Source organism: Solea solea, chromosome 12, assembly GCF_958295425.1.
Source record: "Solea solea chromosome 12, fSolSol10.1, whole genome shotgun sequence".
NCBI lineage: Eukaryota > Metazoa > Chordata > Actinopteri > Pleuronectiformes > Soleidae > Solea > Solea solea.
Window position 1 is genome coordinate 19,667,386 of NC_081145.1, and position 20,522 is coordinate 19,687,907.

Consider the following 20,522-nt stretch of genomic DNA (forward strand, 5'->3'; position numbering starts at 1 on the left):
CCCTTCCCCTTTCCCACCTCCCCTCCCTCAGGCATTATCCTCTTCCTCTTCTCTCTCCTCCACTAACCACCCTCTCTCTACCCCCCTCCTCCTCCCCAGCTCCCTCCCTTTCCTGCTGGCCTCTCAGCAGAGGATGTGTCTGGGTGAGAGAGAGTGTGTGTGTGTGAGGGGAAAAGAGGGAAAGCCGTCAGTAGAATGGATTTGTGCCCTCTCTCCTCCACCCTTTCTTCTCCTCTCCTCCATCTCATCTGTCCTCCTTCACCCTCCTCTGACAGTGTCGCACCCCGGGCGCCCACAGTGGGAAAGGAGACTCGTCCGGTGGATGGGCAGCTGAGAAGTGAACTTCAATGTCAGCAGGAGAGCAGAAGAATGGTGGTGACAAACCAGGAGGTAATGGGAAACACTCTCACACACTTGATGGCCACTGGTGAAGGCCAACACCCACTTCCTCGTCTAAATCCATAACAGAGCTGTGCATGACTGTGTGTTGCTTCTCTGTGAGAGAAATGAATGAACTCTTCAATGTCCATATATTGAGTGGTCAGGGTCAGAGTAACTGGCTGTTGTGCTTTGGATTACATGTTGAAAAGCAGCGATTGTAATCTACCCTCAGTGTGACGGAGGTTCCTTCCTGTTTATATCCACACACTGAACAGGCTGAAGAATCTGTTAACTCTGACATAACAAAGAGCTCTACTGTGTGTGTGTGTGTGTGTGTGTGTGTGTGTGTGTGTCCATCACTCTGTTTGAAGAGAAACTTTTAGTGTCCCCTGGTGGTTCAAATGCAGTTTTAAACAGCTGAGAAAACAATGTCACCGCCAGGTCCTTTAAGTGGTTATTGTCGTCTTTATGAGCAGAATCTCTTGGTCCAGTTATTTGTGTTTTGCAGTTTTACGACACATATTACAGATGGCGCAGACATGGTTAACACAATTTGTGCAGAAAGGTCAACGTAAAACACGTGACACAAGAGCGAGGACGTCAGACTCTCACTGTGGAGGATTTGCTTACTTAGAAACAAAAACATTTTACTCACTGAATGATTACTGTTGTCATATGAAATGATGGCAAGCATGACAACACGTTCCAAATGGAGTTTGGGAGGGTGAGACTACCTCAGCTGCTGTTTCCAAAGCCAAGAATGTATTTGCAGAAGGTCGACATTTTAATGACTTCCCGAATCCTAAAAAGGGTGAAGGAAACAAGCAGTTTTTATTCTATTTTTTTTCAAGGGAAATATTTCAAAGGGGGAATCCTGCACTTGCATTTGTTTTACTCTGGAGAGCACAACAAAAGATGATGAGATACTGTAGATCCTGACTTTTAGTGCATGGAATGGTTCAAGCGCCAAAAACTATGCATTATAAATGTGGACAAAATAGCAGCTCCCAAAAGTGATGCTAAAATATGTGGTTCATACCTCGGTGGCTGATGGCTTGACAATAACTGACAATAACAGGGTGAGACATCAGCACTGAGAGCTCGATATATATATATATATATATATATATACAGATTTTTGACTGTCCCATGACTGTTGATTTGAAATTAAAATGTAATAATGGTGTAATTCTCCTTTCAAGACAACAATTATTTGGATACTACACATCAGCTAGAAAATGTTCTGTCAAGGTCTGGAATAGAATAGAATAGAATAGCTCTTTCTGATGCCGGTGGGGTAATTTGGATTTGTCAGTAGTATAACATGGTGATACTCTGCAGCCTGCTTTTGAAACTACATTTATGATTACTCATTACTCGGTTTGACAGTAAATACACTATCTTATGAGGATGACATCCTCCTAACAAACCATTTGAGTATAATTAAAGTAAGGAGAGGTTGCAGTTGCTATTTTCTCTGTCGTGTTGCCTTTAAAGCTGCACGCTGTTACAGCAGAATGTCCGTGTCACAGATGATCAGTGAGGGACTGCTGTGTCGTCCTCAGTGCAGCTGTGGCTGTTTTTAATGTGCTGCGGCAGCTTAAATGACTCTCCCCACACTCCTGATCCTGACACTCGTCTGTTGTTCACTGTTTTAAACAGCTACTGCTGACAAGAGTCCCATAACCTTCCTCTGAGACAGACAGACAGACAGACAGACAGACAGACACTGTCCTGTTTGTGTAACAGAGTCGTCTTCAGACCCACCTCACCCTAATTTTCAGACAGAATCCCTGTTTCTTGTCTGTGTGTCATTGTAATCTACTCTGTGCTGGTGACCCAACACTGCACATTACTCTGCTGAGTCACCAACCAGGTCATTATTCAGTTAAGTCCGATTAAGACGTAGAATTCAACTGGAAGCACGGTCATGTGACACTGACGGCTGCTGAGCTGCCTCTACTGCAGGCTAAGAGATGACAAATAATATCCAGCCCCAGACTGACAGCAGAGCGTCAGCGCATGCCGCTGTAAAAGAATCCCTCTCCATGAGGACACAGCGATGTGTTTGACTCAGAGTGTACAGCATATCTTGTGTCCTGATCGTCAATATTGCTGTTACTCAGCAAGCCACTGAGCAGTGAAAGCATGAGAGAGAGCTGCGTGAGCATTTGAGGACAGTGCAGAAATGAGAAACGAGAATCTTCTCACCTTGAAACAAACATTTCTTCGAGGCAGAGCTGCTGTGGAAAACAGAACTATTAAGGATGCTGGCTGACTAAGTTAAACCTCATATGGCTGATAATTAGATAAGTTCCTGCTTCATTCTCTGGGAAGGTTGTGCCCCAGTTGCAAAGGCAATTGCTTGAAAGTAACTACTGAAGAAATTGCAGACTTCTGTTTTGTTTCCACTCCCAGTGCATGCACAGAATGTACAGCCAGTGGACCATGAGTATATTTGTTTTAGACTATTTTATTTTCCAATTTATATATATATATTTTCATATACACATGTCAACTTAACAACATGGCATAACGCAAGACCTAATAGATTTTTTTCCCCCAGGGGAATACAACAGTTCATCTCCAAAGACCACATGTCAATAGTGAGAGAGGAATCAGGTTTCCATGACACTGCAATGCATTTATTAGCCACACATAGATCAGTTCCTATGCATTTAAGTAGTACATTGTTTAGAGAGACACTAATACACTTAAAGTTCCCCAATAAACAAAGTCCAATTTCGAGGCAACAAAACAGGAGTTGAGATTCAGTGGGAAAAACACACTAAAACACACAAAATGCGAATGAGATGTCATATAGTCAAATAAATAATTCCGTTTCAATAGGGTCCGCCGCACTTTGTGTGCTCTCGCCCTAATTACACATATAAACACATATTGTAACTATAATAATAGTGATTGTTACATATAGAGACCTGAATGTGCCCCTTTGTCCGATCACATGTGACATATCAGGAAGTCTGCTCGAGAATGTCTTTGTGATTGAAATTATCTTGCAAGAATGAGGTCTGTGGTGTTCTCTCTTCTGCAAATATTCAGGGATACGTAGGAATCTCTCATGAGATTAAGAATTTGCCATGACGGTCTTCAAATTTGGTACAATGGTTTACTGAGTCAAAGATGAACCGGTTAGATTTTTGGGGTCAAAAGTCATAGACACTATGGCCTCATGCTGTGTGAATGTGATTTCATTAGTACATACGTTCACTGAGACTAACAAATCACCTCACAAGAATATTAGATAACATCAGAACACGCGTTTGTAGCCAGAATGTAGCCGATATGTTTTCGTCAACTTTTTAAACTAAATATTGTATAACATTTAGTAGGGTTTATTGGCAGAAATTGAATATACTACTGCATAATCACTTAAAAATAATAATAATAATTTTTTAAGCATTTTATATGGACTTTAAACAAGGGTCTTGCTTTACAGAAGATATTCTGTCAGAGAAGGTGACTGTAATCGTGTAGAACATTCTACACTTTTGGGGCATTTACCCAAAATGACTGTAGCATGTTTGTGGTTTCATAGGTCTATCACATGTGTCTTCGCTCTTCCTAACAGACACAGTGCCAGTGGCAGAGGTATGGCCAGAGGTGGAGAGGGCCGAGCGTTTAGCCCGCGGTGCTGCCCTGAAGTGGGCATCAGGTGTTTTCTGTCGGCCTGAACATTTGGAGCGACTAAGCCACTACAAAAAGAGAGAGAGTCAGAGGACGACTTCCATACACACCAGGCTAAAGGTGACGAGACAGTAGGGACACGCAAACACACATGCATCAAAGGTCATCAAATGTGTTTTTAAACGATGGCTAATATGCTCTAGAATCCTTAAATCAGTACTACTCTATTTCTTCCTCCCAGTCCATGGTCCAGTCCTACCTGGAGGGCGTAGGCTGGGGTCTGGAGCAGCTCCAGGAGGCCAGATCAGAGCTGAAGGAGGTGTCACATGCTTTGAGGAAAGCAGGACTGGAATCCAATCAAAACGCAGAGGGAGTGAAGTCACTGGAGCGACTAAGAGAAGTGTCAGTCAACCACCGGCAGCTCCTCGCCGCTGTCAGCAACTTGCCTCGGCTTTACTCTGGTGAGACTCGCACAGGGTTCAGTCATAAAGAATCAGTTTCCTAATGACTTTTTTCAACATTTGATGAGGTCCATCATGTTTGTTGTACATGGCTCTTATGATCTGGAAATGTTTAAGTTCACTCTTAAACTGCCTCAAGTGGCAGCAAGAAGTTGTGTTCATTGTTGACAGTTTCCTGCTCCCTTGCTTTGACCTTTGCAGTGCGTGGCATGGTGTTGGAGACGGAGCGTCTGGTGGAATCCCGGCGGCTCCTGGAGGCCCACGCTCTGCTGATGGATCTGGAGCAATGGCAGGATGACATTCTCTGGCAGCTTCATGGAGCTTCTGGGACAACAGGAAGTGCACTCGGCAGCGAAGACAAAGAGCTGGTGACCAAATATTTCTCTGGTGTTGGGCAGCTTGTGGACGCCTTGGGTGAGGACACTTCACGGTTACTGGTTTAGTCATTTGCATATGGTTGGATCATAACTAAAATGGCACCTTAGCTATCATTTTAATGGTGGAAAAAAATTGAAATTGTGGTGAGTTGACGTTTGATTCTGTGAACCAACAAACAAACAATTTCTGCAACACTGCAATATCATTGTTGTTGTGTCTTATCTCTATCAAATACACACAGTTGTCTTTTAGTTTGGATATTTTGCAAATTTCTTGCGGCATGAAGTATTCATTGAAAGAATTGTAGGAAATAAAGGAAAAAATATCAGACCATATGAGCAGTGATGCGAATATCGGCAGCATTATTAAAAATGATGGAGTCTTCTTGGTGCACCATCCCCAACATCCACCCTGTAACTGCAGGTAAGGAGCTGTGGGCAGTGGTGAGCAGTGCTCTGGCTCTGGCCCGACAGAATCCCACACCGTTTGTATCAGCAGTGAGGATAGTGGAGCGGGAGGAAGCTCTGGACCAAGCTCTGCAGGAGGAGAGAGGCAGCACCGGGGGCAACAGCAGGCCTCTGCCCCCTGGACGACCTCGATGCTGGAGAGCATGCTTCTTCCAGGTCGGGGACAGTCACCTTTGACACCGTGTTTACTTCTGAATTACTGATTGTGTGTCATAGTCCATCCTCTCTCTCTCTCAACCTTACCTTTCAGGTACTAGAGGAGGCAGTTTCCGCAAGGTTTCGTAGCGTTTCTTACCTGCACACACGTGGTCCAGGTCTGGCAGGACATCTCTCTGCGCTCCAGCACGCCACAATGACTGACCTGGCCACTGTGCGCCACCTACTGGAGCACTGTGTGCCACCACATTATCGGCTAACAGGAGCCTACCTGAGGGCCAGCCATCGATGTTTACGTGCTCACCTTGCACAGGTGAGTGTTGTGAGAAAATGAAATATTAGATTTGATATTGTTCATTAACATTCAAATTATCTGATAAAACTATATTAATAATTATTAGTGGTAATATTTTTTAATGTGTAATCATTTGAAAGGACCTCACAGTCATATTTGTGGCCTAGGTTAGCAGCTGGGATCTGGAGAGTGGGGAAATCTTTGCTGTGCTCAACTGGGTGCTACATATCTACAACAGGTGAGGTCTGCATAGATTCTGTTTCAATACTTTGGGGCTTTTTGCTGCAAGTGGTGACGGGATTGAATGCATCTCAACAAATGAACAGGCTATAATTTGTATTCCCACTGTTCTTTTCTTTAATTGGCACCTCAAGACACTGAAATGCAAAAATAAATGGAAACAATGGCGCAGCTATGCTCTGTGGTGGAATCATCTTAAATTAATATTCAGTGTTTCACACATTAGACAAAAGGAAAACATAATTCAGTGGCACAAAATAGAAAAGACTGTTTTTCTTCCATTAAAATCTGGGAGTGGTCCCGAAATGGATCCCTGGGGGATGCCACCAAAGACACGGCAACACAACACATCAGACAAGGCCAAGGCTTCACATGAGTTTAGCCAGTTCAGTGCCACAATCCTGATTCAAATAAAATGTATTAGATTTATGGTCCACCATGACACCATTGAGGACACGCTTTTATCAGCTGCCATATAATCATTATTTTATGTTGTTTTTATTTTATATTTTATCTTGTTTTGGCAGCCTAGACATGATGGGTCACCCAGAGCTAGTGACTGAGCTGGAGAAAGAAGAGCTGGGACCTCTCATCTCCACTGAAGGCCTGGAGCAGCTGCAGGGAAAATATGTGCAGAGTGTTCGAGTGAGTCGACCAGGGTCCCAGGTCCTGGTCTGAAGATATACAGGACTACTTATTTTGCACTGGACACTCGTCAAAGCTGAGACAGTTCTGACGATGCTGTCACTGACTGTGTGTTTGCGTGTTGTCACTGTTTCAGAAGAGTGTGTCGGAGTGGATGCACAAAGCTCTACAGGTGGAGCTGCAAGACTGGCAGAGAGACCAGGAACCGGATACAGACCATGAAGGCTTCTACCACACCAGCCTGCCTACCATCATCACACAGGTTTGAAATCTGCAGCACAAGATGCAACAACACAACTGCTGTCGACCAAAAAGTGACTATACTCGGTCAAAGTGGTAGAGTTTAAGAGTTTAGGCTGAAAAGTGAGAATCATCCAGTAATCTAACATTTTAATCTCTGTCCACTCACTGGAGACACAGTTGTAATGACACCATGATAATTGCTCCTAAAAACTGATCTTTAAAAAGTGACAAAGCCATGGTCGTGTGACATGTTATACTCTGTTATGTATGTGGTTTTGTGATAGATGCTGGAGGAGAACGCCCGCGTGGCCCGGATGATCGGAGAATCACTACGAGATCAGACGATACAAATGGGACTGTACGAGATGGAGAACCTATTAAACAGGTTGAGTGTGTTTGTGTTAGCTTTGCGACCACATTTAGGTAACTGCCTCCTCGTCAACTTTTCATGTCTTTCTTATTTCTTGATCTCTAGGTTTCGGGAAGCTCTGGTGGAATTTGGCAAAGAACATCGCAGGGATCCGAGCAACAACAAAAACAAGTTCTACCTCCACTATTTGCTGGCCTCCATCTGCAACTGCATCATCCTCAAGTAAGATTCTGGCAGCGCTTTGATCAAAATCTTCATGGACATACTGTTGGTTAATGTCAGGACAGTGTTTTCTCTCCATGCAGCAGAGTAACTACTCTTAGAAAGAAGTCCAGTGTGTGATATTTAGGAATAGGCAATAGGTCTAATAGGTCTCTATAGCAACCAAATAAATGTACCTTTCACATTTTTAAGCAAATGCTTAGTATGCAAACATGGGAGAATGGCTCCACCCACATAAATCTGATGCATAAACCAACAAAGAAGAAGGAGAAAAGCAGCAGAGACAGTGGAAGTGTGGCGAGAGCTGAGAAAGAGTGTTTATATCCTTTCTGGAATGTAAACGTCATTCTAGTTTCCTGACATGCTCGGGAAAGGGAGGGATGCATGGAAGAGTCTTCTGTTTGCTGCACTAATAACATAACACACTGGACCTTTAGGAATGACAAAATAAGTCAATAATCTCAAGAACGTTCCAGATAAAAGCAGTGGGAAAATCTGAATGGAACCTTCACCATGTGGACAGAACATTCACTGTGCTCTTGTGTGTAACGCAGGAAGTCCACAGAGAGCCTGCAGCAGCAGCAGTCGCCCCGCTCAGCAGGCCAGTTCTCTCGGACTCCTCCCAACCCGCTGGCAGCTCTGGACCGGGCGGTGAGACGTGCATGTCGCCTGGTGATGGATCAGCTCCTGCAGGACCTTCAGCCCCTCCTCCCGGGCCTGGTGACCCGATCCTGGCTCGTCCAGGGAGGCCCCACACCCAAACTCTGCCACATCCTGGAGCACCACCTAGAGCTGTACGGCCGCGTCCGGCCACCCTGCCGACAGGTTGCAGCTTTGCTCTGTTTCAACCATGCGGTGTGCTGACTGTAGTTTAACTGTAGTTCTTTGGTGTAGATGCTCATTGGCCCCCAGGTCATTTGAGTTTGACACCCCTGCGTTAGAGTGACTTACTGTATAAGTATTTTTATGAGTATTTTTCTGGAAGCTATGTAAAGCGAACATTTATTTTAAGTATCAGGGCTTGAAGTACTTTTATAATTGTACTAAAACGCTGTGCCACTATTTGCTCTGTGCAAGAGGCAATGGTTTTCTCCCTAAATTAATAATAATATAAATGTTTCACTCCATCCCGGTGTCCCAGAAATACACGTCCGTATTTTGTGTAATCAGTCAAACTGCTTTTATACATGTGTATGTCTGTGTGTTGCAGCGTCTGCAGGAGGAGGCCCAGTGGCTAATGGTGGTGGAGTATGTCAGAGCTCTGATGCAGAAGAGGCTGGTGTGTCGCAGCGCTGATGAGAGGAGGCAGCTCGCTCAGCAGATGGTTCAGGACGAACAGCTGCTCAGAGAAGTCCTCCACGGCTTGGTGAGAGACGTTTCTAGTGAGAAACTCGCAGCCTTTTGCAGTGGAAAGATGTTGGGTGTGAAATATGAGTCACGTTCATCTCACATCCACCCAAACTTATTGAATATTTATTCAACATAAATATACATTCATATTTAAACTGTGGAGTTTTACAGACATTTATCAATGACACGGGTGCAAGAACGAGTAAAACTGTAACCGACGGCAACATCATTCACAATCCCATAGTCAGTCAAGCTGTGGTGTAACGATAACCATGTGTCTGTGTAGGAGGGCGAAGGCTCGGTACCTGAAGTGAACCCTCTGGCTATACTTCCTGTCCTGGCTGAATTCATCAGACTCAAAGACCCCAGCATGCTCACTCTGGAAGTGTCTGGACTCGCAGCCAAATACCCAGACATCAGGTAACCTGATGCTGCACATTCTGCCCTCTGAGTGATAGTTCAAGTCATTTTATTTTCAAAGTGTAGTTGTATGAGGTACTGACAGTTTGATGTGCACACCCTTGTGGGAACACATTTTAGATGCTTAACAAGAGGCTCAGATAATAAAATATATGCCTGCCTAGATCTACGGACTCTTGAGAATATGTTTGCTGATTTGTCTTGCTGTTTCACAGCCTTTTCTTACTGGAAACACAAGTTTGTAAAGTGCTCACTCTCTCAGACCAAAGTCCATGGAGGAAATCAGTGTTTTAGCTCGTGGGAACATGGGAGCAGCTGGGGTCTACTGCTGCCTCGGTTGATAGATTTGAATGTACTAATGGAGGCAGTAGTGGATCAACCACTACTTTGTGCCATTAGGTGAAATCCCTGATTTTCTCTATGGCAAATATTAAATGGTATATTAAGCAATACAAAACTTAAGTTTCCAGTTAAAAAAGGCTGTATACTGGCAAAACAATACAGCAAGAATCCATCCATCCATCTTCTACCGCATAGAGACAAACAACCATCCACTCTCACACTTATCAACACTCAATTGTTTAATTATCCTAATCCTCAAATCTGCATGTTTTTTGGCTGTGGGATGGAACTGGAGAACACGGAGAAAACACACACACGCACACACGCACGCACACACACGGGGAGAACATGCAAACTCCATGCAGAAAGGCCCTTGTTCTGATTCTGTCGTGAACCCGAGTCTTAGATTTCAGTTTTAACTGAACAGTTTTAATATATTGTAGACTTAAGCAATTCCAGATTTGTATTGGGTGAACCTTTTGTGCAGCAGTTAAAATGTGTTTCACGTTCTGTCCCTGCTGTTCTGTGAGAGAGAGCCAAAGTTAGCACTGACTGTGTGTCACTTCCACAAACAACCACATTTGTTACAGGGTTTAATTTAAAACGTGGGTGAAGTCATGCATTGCATCGATGCCTAGTTACTCACTCACATGTTTGTGTCTGCTCCCTCAGTGAAGAGCATGTGTCTGTTCTGCTGGACATCCGTGGTGATGTCTCCAGGGACATCAGAGGGGCTGTGCTGGACCTGCTGGAGGAGAGCGCCCCCCCTCTGCCAGCAGGATATCGGCCTATCTTCACTGATATCCTGGTGCCTCCCTCCACCATGGCCTTCTGTCTGCCCACTGCCAAGTGTGCATGACTACAACTGAAACTCACTTCCTCTCACTGACATCAGAACGGACCTGATTCCCCGGAATCTGTTCCTGCTTTGTTTTTGCATTTAACTGCAGTCATTTCATTATTTACATATTCTGGGGAGCGAAAACTAAAGCTACTTAGTCTCCTCATTGGACCCTCACAGTTTTAGACACATGGTTTTCACAGTCTTCCTTTGCTGCCCTCTGCAGCAGGTTTATGGTCGTTGTTGTTTGTTTCCACTACACCTTCAGTTTACCACTAATTTAGAGCTGTCCCTGCTGGTTCAGTTTCTACCTTCCCTTACCTAAGAAAGCAATCAGTCTAAATCTACGAGCTACAACGACTGACTGTTCAGCTGCTATAAAGCCTTAAGAAACATTACGGGTAGAACAGCTCTGTTAGCAGCTGTTCTTGGCTGTTCTAGATTTAATGCAGCCTCAGACACCAAGAATATTGAAAGAATGTTGTGTTAAACAGGTCTGAATTATCTATATTATGCCAAAGATAACATGTTTTAACCACAGCACAAGTATAGAAGAGTCAAAGCCACAGGAAAAGTTCAGCATTTATATAGGACTCTGTCGTTGCAGCAGAAGTTTTAACCTTCAAACTGTAATACATGCAATTGAAGACTGTATGTATTGAAGCTACCTGCACTCTTTCTTTATTTTGGTTTTGAGGGGGGGAAACTGATTCTTTACATCAAGCCATTTGTGTGATGCAGTCTATTAAAGAAATTCAACCAGGACCTGGTAACACCACTGATGAACTCATGAACTAAAGCTAATAGGGAAACCTTCAACCTTAAAATGCCCCAGTTTACTCACGGGATGTCAGCAAATTCAAAGGCTCTGGTGGTAGCTTCGTAGAATATACAGTAACAGACGAGGATTAAGTTACTGTGCAAACGTCTCAGGTCACCGCCAGCTTGAGTTAAACCTGGTCTAATAGAGCTTTTTCACTTCAGATATTTCTAAACTTTAAATGGTAGAACAGAGGTTTTATCAACAACACTAATTTGGTTTCCACTTCCAGAGTCGTGTGTAAGGATAAAAGGTCATCTTTGTTATTTTAAAACTGCATACTCATTATATCATTTCTAAAACAACAAGGTGGCCTAAGACTTGGTTGTAAAGGTTGTAAAGTACAGTATGTAAACTGCGTGCTAGCAATTCCCAAATCAAGACCTTTAAATCTAACCTGAACATCACCTTTACATTTTTTTTTTTTTTTTTTTTGACTTTCTCCAGATGTGTGCCATTGTGTAGATTTGGTATTATATTTGACTTTAATATATTTATTGTATTTATGTATTTGTGTGTGTGTTCCTCTGTGGCATTTTTAAAGGGTAATTTGCTTGTGTGGTTTGATGCCGTGTTGTGTAGTCTGTTAAATAAATGCTCACATAACTGCTTTGTAAATTATCATTTATTATTGTTATTATTATAAGTGGTAGTAGTAGTAGTGGTGATGAATTTAACATTTTTTTGTTATAATTTGTTTTATTAGGACATAGTTTCACGATACATATCTTTTCTGTGCAGGTTTAAATGTGTCCAGTTTTAGAACCAACAGATGACAAACAAAGACTAACACCAAAAAAGGAGAAAAGGAGGAGAAAGCCCACCCAGCCCCACCCAGCCTCACCCAGCCTCACCCAGTCTCACCCCCCACATTGTTCCACTCTCATAAGCAAAGGTACTATAGCAAAAAAACACGTTATTAATATATATCCACATAATTCTGGTTTAAAGTTATGGGGAGCTGTAGATATTTTATCAAAATAAGAGTGGAAAGTCTGCCATGTTCTATATAACTTCTTAGTTGATGCTTGAAGAGAAAATTGGATATTTTACTAGATTCCGGGAACGACTTTACAACAGTTATTCAGGCATGTTCTGATGAGGGTCTGAGTGACTTCTAGTGTAAGAGGATAAAGAAGCAAATGCTAAGACATTTCATTTCTGTGTGGTGAATGGGGACTTAAAACAGCAATGAGTGGATATGGTGCAGCATCAGTATCAGGATCTTGAAAAATGTCTTCCAAAAACTTTGCACAAGACCAAAAAGTATGAGCAAGGTGCGATGGGATAACATAACAATCAAAACAAAAGCATGTAGGCTATAAGTAATATATATTACACTGTTTTCTTAAACAATCAATCACAATGAGGAAAACATACAATATTTTAGAAATCATTCAAAACCTTGTTTAAAACTTTAAAAAAATAAAAATAACAAACTGGATTCACCTTTTTATACCTAATTTTGAGTCGATTCACTTGGCTTCTCTGAGAAGTCATAAATAAATCAACCAAGCACAACATTCAACCACTAAAACAAATTTTTCTGTTCAGGAATGCAAGTAAATAACTATAATTTGTCATCTTAATCAAGAAATAATACTATTTTTCTGTTTTTCTGGTAAATTAGAAAATTCATAGATAACAAAAATAATTATATTTCAGTATTAATAATATCATTTCAGTTAAAGAGCTTCTACATACTGGTGTATTAACCATCCCAGAAACATACCAATGCTGTTCATTTAGAGCAGCTGTGGCTTTGGGTGGTTATTTGTTAAACACTGTATATAATATAATTATTATATATATATATATATATATATATATATATGTTACATCATACTTTTCTTCTTAAAACAGAGTCTATCATGTTGTATTGATATCAGTGATTCTGGCCTGCTGTGGCCTGTATGACCCTGTTACATTTGGTACTATATAATATAATGCCATTACAGTCATTGCTGTAGACGTGTGAAAGGTCAACGGCAAAACAACAGTTGGGTACATCGTTTTCTTTAATATTTCAACAGTACAAATTAAATCTGATTTAGGAAACATGACATGAGAAATACTTTGCTTCACATTTCTGAACATCATATTCATTGAGAACATTCTGGGCCACTGAGGAATCACCTGAGAGAACGAATTAGAAAACCTATTCAGTTTGATATGACGACTCTGTCGACACTTCTGTCCACTACCACGGTGCCGTGAGTGAGCTTTAAAACATCCACGGGAGGATTTATATCGTCTCCTTCAGTCTCACCAGCTGCATTAGTAAAACACCAGTATACTGTACACTAATCACCAGCAAATATTATAGCAAGGACCACTTTACACAAATATCATGTTCGTTTTTCGAGGGGTGGGGCAGGTCAAAATAAGACATCCAAAAATATTCAACATTTCACAACATAGTAAGAGCAGTGATAGTCATACAAAGTGTGCAAATTTCACCATACAGTCACGAGACGACTTCAAATGAAGGCACCATATTTTTTTTTTTTTTTATTTCTTTGTTTTGTTTTTTTTTGTTTTAAAGGTTCCCACTCCTACCATAACGCTAACATCCAGACTGAACTGCTGCTTCCAACTGACTCTCACCGAGGCCGAGCGAAAAACAAACCAAAGTCACGTAAACGAATGAGATCACTTCACAATTTGTATGATTTGTCGAGTAAAAGGTTTGCTTTGTGGTCAGTAGCGTTGGTTCTACCGCCGATGAAGTTTTCAAACACTTTCAATTCCTGAAATTCCTTTTTGCACAAGGTCATATTGTCACCGACAGTGAAGAACGCAAATCAAGAATCAGTCAGAATCAGAATAAACTCAACAGCAAAAACTGGGCCATTAGCTACGTACTAAGTTTTAGCTGCTGTTTCCAATTTGAAATGTGGGTAACAAGCAAAGTTAAATGATAGGGAGGTTAGTTTGCATCGACTGAGGAAGACGTAAACACATTTAAAAAGGGGGGGGAGGCAAATTGTTAGCCGAGCAGAGAGAAACTTTTGAAAGTGAAAAGGTGGGATGTCACAGTTTTAGCATTTGGAACGTGACAGAAATTTGTGCAAGAGGCGAATTTTCAGGAGCAGAAATGATTGACTGACAAATTCAGTCGAACTCATTAAATCACACCTGATTTGTACTATGTTAAAACAACTTTAGCTTTGATGAGTCATCAAGTCATGAAATAACCATCTGTATTAATCTGCTTTAGTGAACTGTTTAGTGAAAGTGGCTCCTGTTTCGAGCAAAGAAACAATCTACTTTCAGGTTTGGTGATGAAACTATTTAAAGAAGTTGTACAAGAGCAGTCAGAGTCTAATCTGTTGAATAACAACAAAAAAACTTATTAGTTTGCATACCTCTTTTTAACCGTTCTGGCTTCCACGTTTTAGATGCATAAAACTACAATAAATGCCAATCTCTTTGCAAATGATACGGTCCAGGAAATCACAGGATGACGACAGAAATGCAGCGGAGAGACAAGGACCATGAACCAGTGCAGATGTAATTAGAGCTTAACCGATGAGTGCGTTAATAAGATGATTTATTTTTATTCCTCGCCAAATTATATCGTCAAGGATGCATACTCATGTACACACACACTCATTATGATTATCGGACAATCCTTAGGTTATAAAAAATGTCACACCTTGGTTTTCTTGGGCCAGTTATGGATAACTGAATATAGAATGTTGGTAATCTATATCTATTCGGGGAATGTAAACAATTTTAAATATAACCGTATCTTAAATGTGTTTTAGGAGTTTTAGGCGCATGTAAAAATGCTGTTAAACAGATATAAAAAAAAAGAGAAACAATGAAACAATATTAAAATAATAAAAAAGGCAATGCTTGCATTTAACAACCCTGTGAGTAGTGCAAAAATCATCTCCCGCAGTGTAAAAACCCTGAATTGCAGTTCAGTGGCACCGATACACTAATACTGAAAAATTCACAGAGATGCACAACACCCAGCCTCACTGCATACACTGAAGTTCAAATTCACAAAGCCACAGTCCGAGCACCACCAGAGACTGACTCGAACAAACTGTGGCTGAAGATGGGAGCTACAGTCTTCCTCACAGAGGAGAGGTCGAAAAACGTCCATCTTCCGTCGAGTATGACCTCAGGAAAAAAACATGCAGCGGCGTTCAAACAAAAGGTCACAATCAACAGAAGCCTAGTGGTATAAATTGTGTGTCTGTGTGCAAAGTTCCCTCTTGCGATAGAAGCGGATTAATCAGTGATAATATCCAGTTAGTGGTGATGTATCCAGTGGTGACAACTCACACATCAAGTCCTTCAGAGGGGCAGGTTGTTTGTTTGTTTTTTTTACAAAAAGGGTCAGAATTTAAACCTTTTTAACCCACCGACTACAAACAACTAACCAGCACAACAGATGATTTAGCCTCGAAACAAATAATGGCCAGTTAATTTGATGTCATCTTGTAGACTGTGTCTGTCTATATTTATATATGATATAGATCTAAGTTCACCCCTGGAAACAATTAGGGATGCACGATATTGGACTTTTGCCCATATATCGAGAGTGTTTGGGCTGATGAACGATATGTCTTTCCTTTTGCCGAACGGCAGAGGTCATTTAATCTCTTCTGTAGTGAAATTAACACAATATTTTTCATACTCATGTCGCAGCAGATGTGGATACAAAATAACTTCTTTGCGCAAAATAAACGCACAATCCTACTGTTTTAGTCAGTAGTTGGCGGATCTTCGTGTGTTTGCCGATATTCGAGAATACATTTTAAACCCAATATTGTGCATCCCTAAAAGACTCCTAAAATGCATCTCGAGTGGCAACTTGTATTTTGAAGTTGGTTTACATCTGTGGCTGACGTACGGACGTCCAGCAGCAATTATAGCAAGAGAGGGAGAAAATAAAACGGTTTTATAACTTATTTTAGATCAAAACTTTAAAAAGGGAGACTGTAGAGAAGGTTTTTTTTGAAATGTCATATTCTCAGTCAGTGGTTTACTGGGACTGAACAGTACTTTTCACTCTAGTAACTGGAACAATGACCCAGCCTAGTAGATAAACCTCACTGAGGGAGCGTTGGTGCATGAAGCTCTTATCCCATCAAACTGCTGAACGACCAGGTTTTTTTTTTCTTTTTACAAGCAATAGAATTAGCTTCTCTAATTTTTCATGGATTTAAAGTCAAACTCCAATCGTTGCAGTCGTCTCGCTTTACTTTGGGTCAGAAAACAAATCACTTCCTAGTCCACATAGAGAGCAGTGTGCAAACTCATTGGACTATGCTGGGTTTTGTTTTGTTTTAATGTAAGGTTATGCACTATAGTTTAAAAGATCAATGTGAACTTTCCTACCATTTTTAATCCTGAATGTCACAAACAAGGGCAGCAAATATCTCACCTGTTAGAGCTGGCAACCTTGAGGCTGCAGCCTTCTACAATGACCACGTTTCAATGCCGACTTGCAGCCCTTTGCTGTATCTCTACTCCTCAGTCGTTCCCTCCTTCACACCTAATCTGCCCTATTGTTTAAAAATCTCAAGAACATCTTTAAATGCCACACGCAGCTCACCAAGATGCATTTTATTTCCAGGTGTGAACGCAGCTGCAATTTTGTGTAATGAGTAATTTCCCCACCCTGTACTGGAATGACATCAATCATCTCCTGAGAGCTCCCGTTAAGAATTTCCCCTGATATAAAACATCACCATGACGACGTGGCACAGAACTGAAGCAGGACTATACAGCCATCACTATTACATCGTTTTACCATGAAGCTGTATACATTAGAGTTAAGTCTATCGCGTTTACTGTTGTGTGAGGGGGGGGGGGGGATAGGGCATCACGGCCACATCACATTTATAGGTTTAAAGAGGAAACACATCAAGTTTTACAGATACTGAACTCAAGTGTGGACGATAATATCCAATAGATCAGTCTACGGGGGGGAAAGTTCAGCTGCCCATGTTGTTTTTAGGAAAATATGTAAATCCATGAGCAGCAGCTGAGCAAGTCTGAAAACAAAGTCAGGTCCACGCCACCTTACGAGAGATGGCCTGTTTGAAGCACTCAGGGTTGACGTTGCCCCCAGGACGCAGTGCCCTCTCCAGACTCACCAGCACGTTTTGGTGACACTCCCTGATGTTGACCGGGTACTTGGCCCTTAGCAGCTCGTAGGCGGCAATCAGCCTCATGTTCTGCCTCACCATCAGGTACTGGATGATGCACGTTGGAGCCAGCGAGAACCCGTCCCGACAGTGCACAAGGACGCGCTTCCTCTTCTCGGTGGAGGCGTCGATGCACTCGTTGATGTCCTCGAAGCAGCGCTGCTTGAGGGCGGGGCCGTCGCCCAGAGCGTCCGGCACATCTTCAATGTCCACCTTGAGACGGGACCAGCTGTGGCGGGCGCCGCGGGAGCAGGTGCAGGGTATGAGGTTGAGGCTGGGCCCCGGTTCTCCCGGCACGCTGCTCATGTCGATGATGCTGTCAATGTTGTTGCGGCACAGGGTGCGTCCGTTGTACGCCGCATTCAGGTTGCCGACATAGATGTAGTCCGTCACCTTAGAGATGACGGGTTCAGAGTACTGGAAGTGTTCAGGGCCGCTGGTTTTGGGCTCGGGTGTATCAGGGCTTCTGGCTCCCGCCGGCCCAGTGGCTGCTCTCCTGCTGTAGTTGCGCAACTTCTTAGACCCTGAACGCGATGGTGGGTTAGAGTCAGACTCAGAGCTGCTGTTCCAGGGTGGAGAGAAGAGAGAGAAGCGGCTGGAGGATTTGCTCTTGTTGAGGTTCTCCACCGGACTGGACAGGCCGGAGCTGGACGCTGTTGTGGAAGCTGAAGCACAGAACAGGGACGCTCGCTCCAGAGAACCTGTGCTGCTGGCGGCTCCTGCACTGTGGGCCTGCTCCATCTGCAAATACACACAGAGATATCAGGTTGTTACATGCATTTGAACATTACTTTTAGCTTTAAGTGCATGAAGTGAGCTCTATAATAATTAATCCTGGTCTGAGAGATGGATTAGGATTAAAAAAAGTTACATGAGTGTGGATTACTCGCCCCATAATTTAAGAAATAATGCTGCAGAAGCACATTGTGTCATGTTTGGATGTACCTGAGCTTTGAGGTTGTTCTTCCACTCCTGCGTCTCCAGAGCTTTGAAGCGTCCACTGCTGTCGGAGGAGACCGACACGCAGAGGGGCCTGTGAGCTCTCGGGGGGAGCTGGGGGGTGAGGGCCACGGGGATGGGCCTCGCATCTGTGTGCTCAATCCTACTCATCATCAGATTTGGACAGGAGCCTGGGACATGAGGATAAATGATTATATCAGTGACATCTGCCTGTGGTGACTTCATCACTTTGGGTCACTGCCATGCAGCTGAATCTTTTAACAATGTATTTAGCTCTTGAGGAACCTCTCACCTAATGCTGTAATGCAGAAATACCTGACCATTACATGCCTGACACAACTGCTGTTAATGTACATCCATACGCAGCAATGTCTGTGTGTGTTATACTCACCATTTTAGTGAAAATAAAAACATGGGAAAACAAACAATCAGTAAAAGCAACTGAATGACCAAACATAATTAAAAAGATGGCTGGATTGAAACCACTACTAGCACCTCAGTGTATAATGAACTAGATTTGACAGTGTTTTGTGGAGATCAGACTTTTTCAGTTGAGTTATTTTTTTTGTACCTACCTGCACATTCTGAGCGGGTGATGGACTGAATCTGCAGTGTGTTCTGGGTTCTCAACAGGCTGTGAAGAGTCCTCACTATACCTGGAAGTGAGAGGTCACCTTGCTGTAAAAATAACAATCCTGCACAGCAGCATGGAAGCGTGACAGTGACGATCTGCTGCAGAACAGTACTTAACATCGGCCTTACCAATCCCTCCATTCTGCCTGCGGAGCACTTTCTTATCCAGCAGTGTGTGCGCACTCAGCTCTTTGTTCCACTCTTCCTCGGCTTCCATGTTCCGCCTCCTGCAGACAGAGGCACAAAAACCCGGCTCAGGCGGCCCGTCATCTTCGGCAAGCCGAACGACGCTCAAGCTCCATGGGACGGACGTGGTTTTCAACAGCGGGCGGCGTGGACGGAGTCCGCTGCTTGCATCGCCTACGAAGTTAGCCGCTAACAGCAGCCTGCTAGCTCACTGCTGAGCGGGGGTCATGGTGCTGGAGCTGACGCGGACCCTACCCGTCCGTTATCACTGCACCGAGTGCAGAAGCGACACCGCGGGAAAGTAAAGCGTGCACATCGGACGACTGTGCGAACATGACGACCGAAAGCGTTTATTGCTTTTTGGTTAACATTTGCTAAACGCAGGCGAGCTAGCCGCAGTCGGTAAACGCATTTACCCGCCGTTTGCAGCGATTGTACGGATGCTTACGACTCATTACGCCCGGACAACACGTACAACCACGACATGTGAGTTTATCGGCAACCCATGTCGCGGACAAACATCACGGTAGAGCTAATTAGTGTGCAGCTCTGTCGGCTGCTCTACAGCACAGCCAGTCGAGCTACATCACCCTCCAAAGTCACCAGCGGAGCGTTGCTGTGTGTTTACTGAACCCTGCGCGAGGTCTTACAGGCTGCGATGAAACCGAACTTCATGTCAGCGTAAACGAACCAAACGGTTTGGTTGATATGTTGTTGTAAATAAGTGAGGATTGACCGCGAGGGTTGGTGGAATAAGAAAGAGTGTGTAATTGTGTGTACCTGAAGAGAAAATCTACCTGTAAGAACAATGTGTGGGGTAAAATGCACGTTGATAAGACTTGCTTGGTGAAAGTACTTGCGTTTTTCAGACGGGCGGGGCTAGGCGAGTTTAACTTCAGCGACCGACAGCACTGATTTAGATAACTAAAACAAACGTCTCCGAAGCAGAGCCGGCGATTTCCATGGTAACTGGACGCTAATCACCGACTGCGATTGTGAAATTAAACATGTGGTAACTGGTAACATCACCTGTTTCACCTCAGAAGGGATGATGTTTCCCTGTCACAGTAAATCGTAGTGTGAAAGTAACAGTACACGTGTCAAACTAACACCAGTTCTGATCTAGGACAAGATCAATCAGGATTTGTGTTAAATTAAATGTATTAAGTGTTAACATAACGCTAAGAGTCAAGGCTTTGTTTAGGGTTACTTTAACAGTGCTAGACTGCTTCTTTTTTTGTATAATTATTGTATAAATATCACTGTAGAACTTAGAATGTAAAGGGCACCTAAT

At 43.0% G+C, this 20,522-nt stretch overlaps 2 protein-coding genes across 2 annotated transcripts; one reads left to right on the plus strand and one right to left on the minus strand.

The window, feature by feature from the left end:
- Positions 1-123: 123 nt before the first annotated feature.
- On the plus strand, positions 124-11,900 carry exoc3l1 (exocyst complex component 3-like 1). The gene is made up of 15 exons (XM_058644449.1): positions 124-390; positions 3,974-4,149; positions 4,271-4,490; positions 4,692-4,904; positions 5,292-5,491; positions 5,586-5,804; positions 5,954-6,024; positions 6,554-6,671; positions 6,808-6,933; positions 7,199-7,299; positions 7,390-7,506; positions 8,061-8,331; positions 8,717-8,872; positions 9,143-9,276; positions 10,291-11,900. Exons 1-15 carry the CDS (start codon positions 348-350, stop codon positions 10,475-10,477), a joined length of 2,352 nt encoding a protein of 783 aa, XP_058500432.1. The 5' UTR covers positions 124-347; the 3' UTR covers positions 10,478-11,900.
- A 1,379-nt stretch (positions 11,901-13,279) lies between these two features.
- On the minus strand, positions 13,280-19,853 carry LOC131470184 (uncharacterized). The gene is made up of 4 exons (XM_058645832.1): positions 19,172-19,853; positions 18,985-19,065; positions 18,395-18,579; positions 13,280-18,190 (listed from the first exon to the last, which is right to left on the minus strand). Exons 1-4 carry the CDS (start codon positions 19,257-19,259, stop codon positions 17,309-17,311), a joined length of 1,236 nt encoding a protein of 411 aa, XP_058501815.1. The 5' UTR covers positions 19,260-19,853; the 3' UTR covers positions 13,280-17,308.
- Between the last annotated feature and the right edge of the window lie 669 nt (positions 19,854-20,522).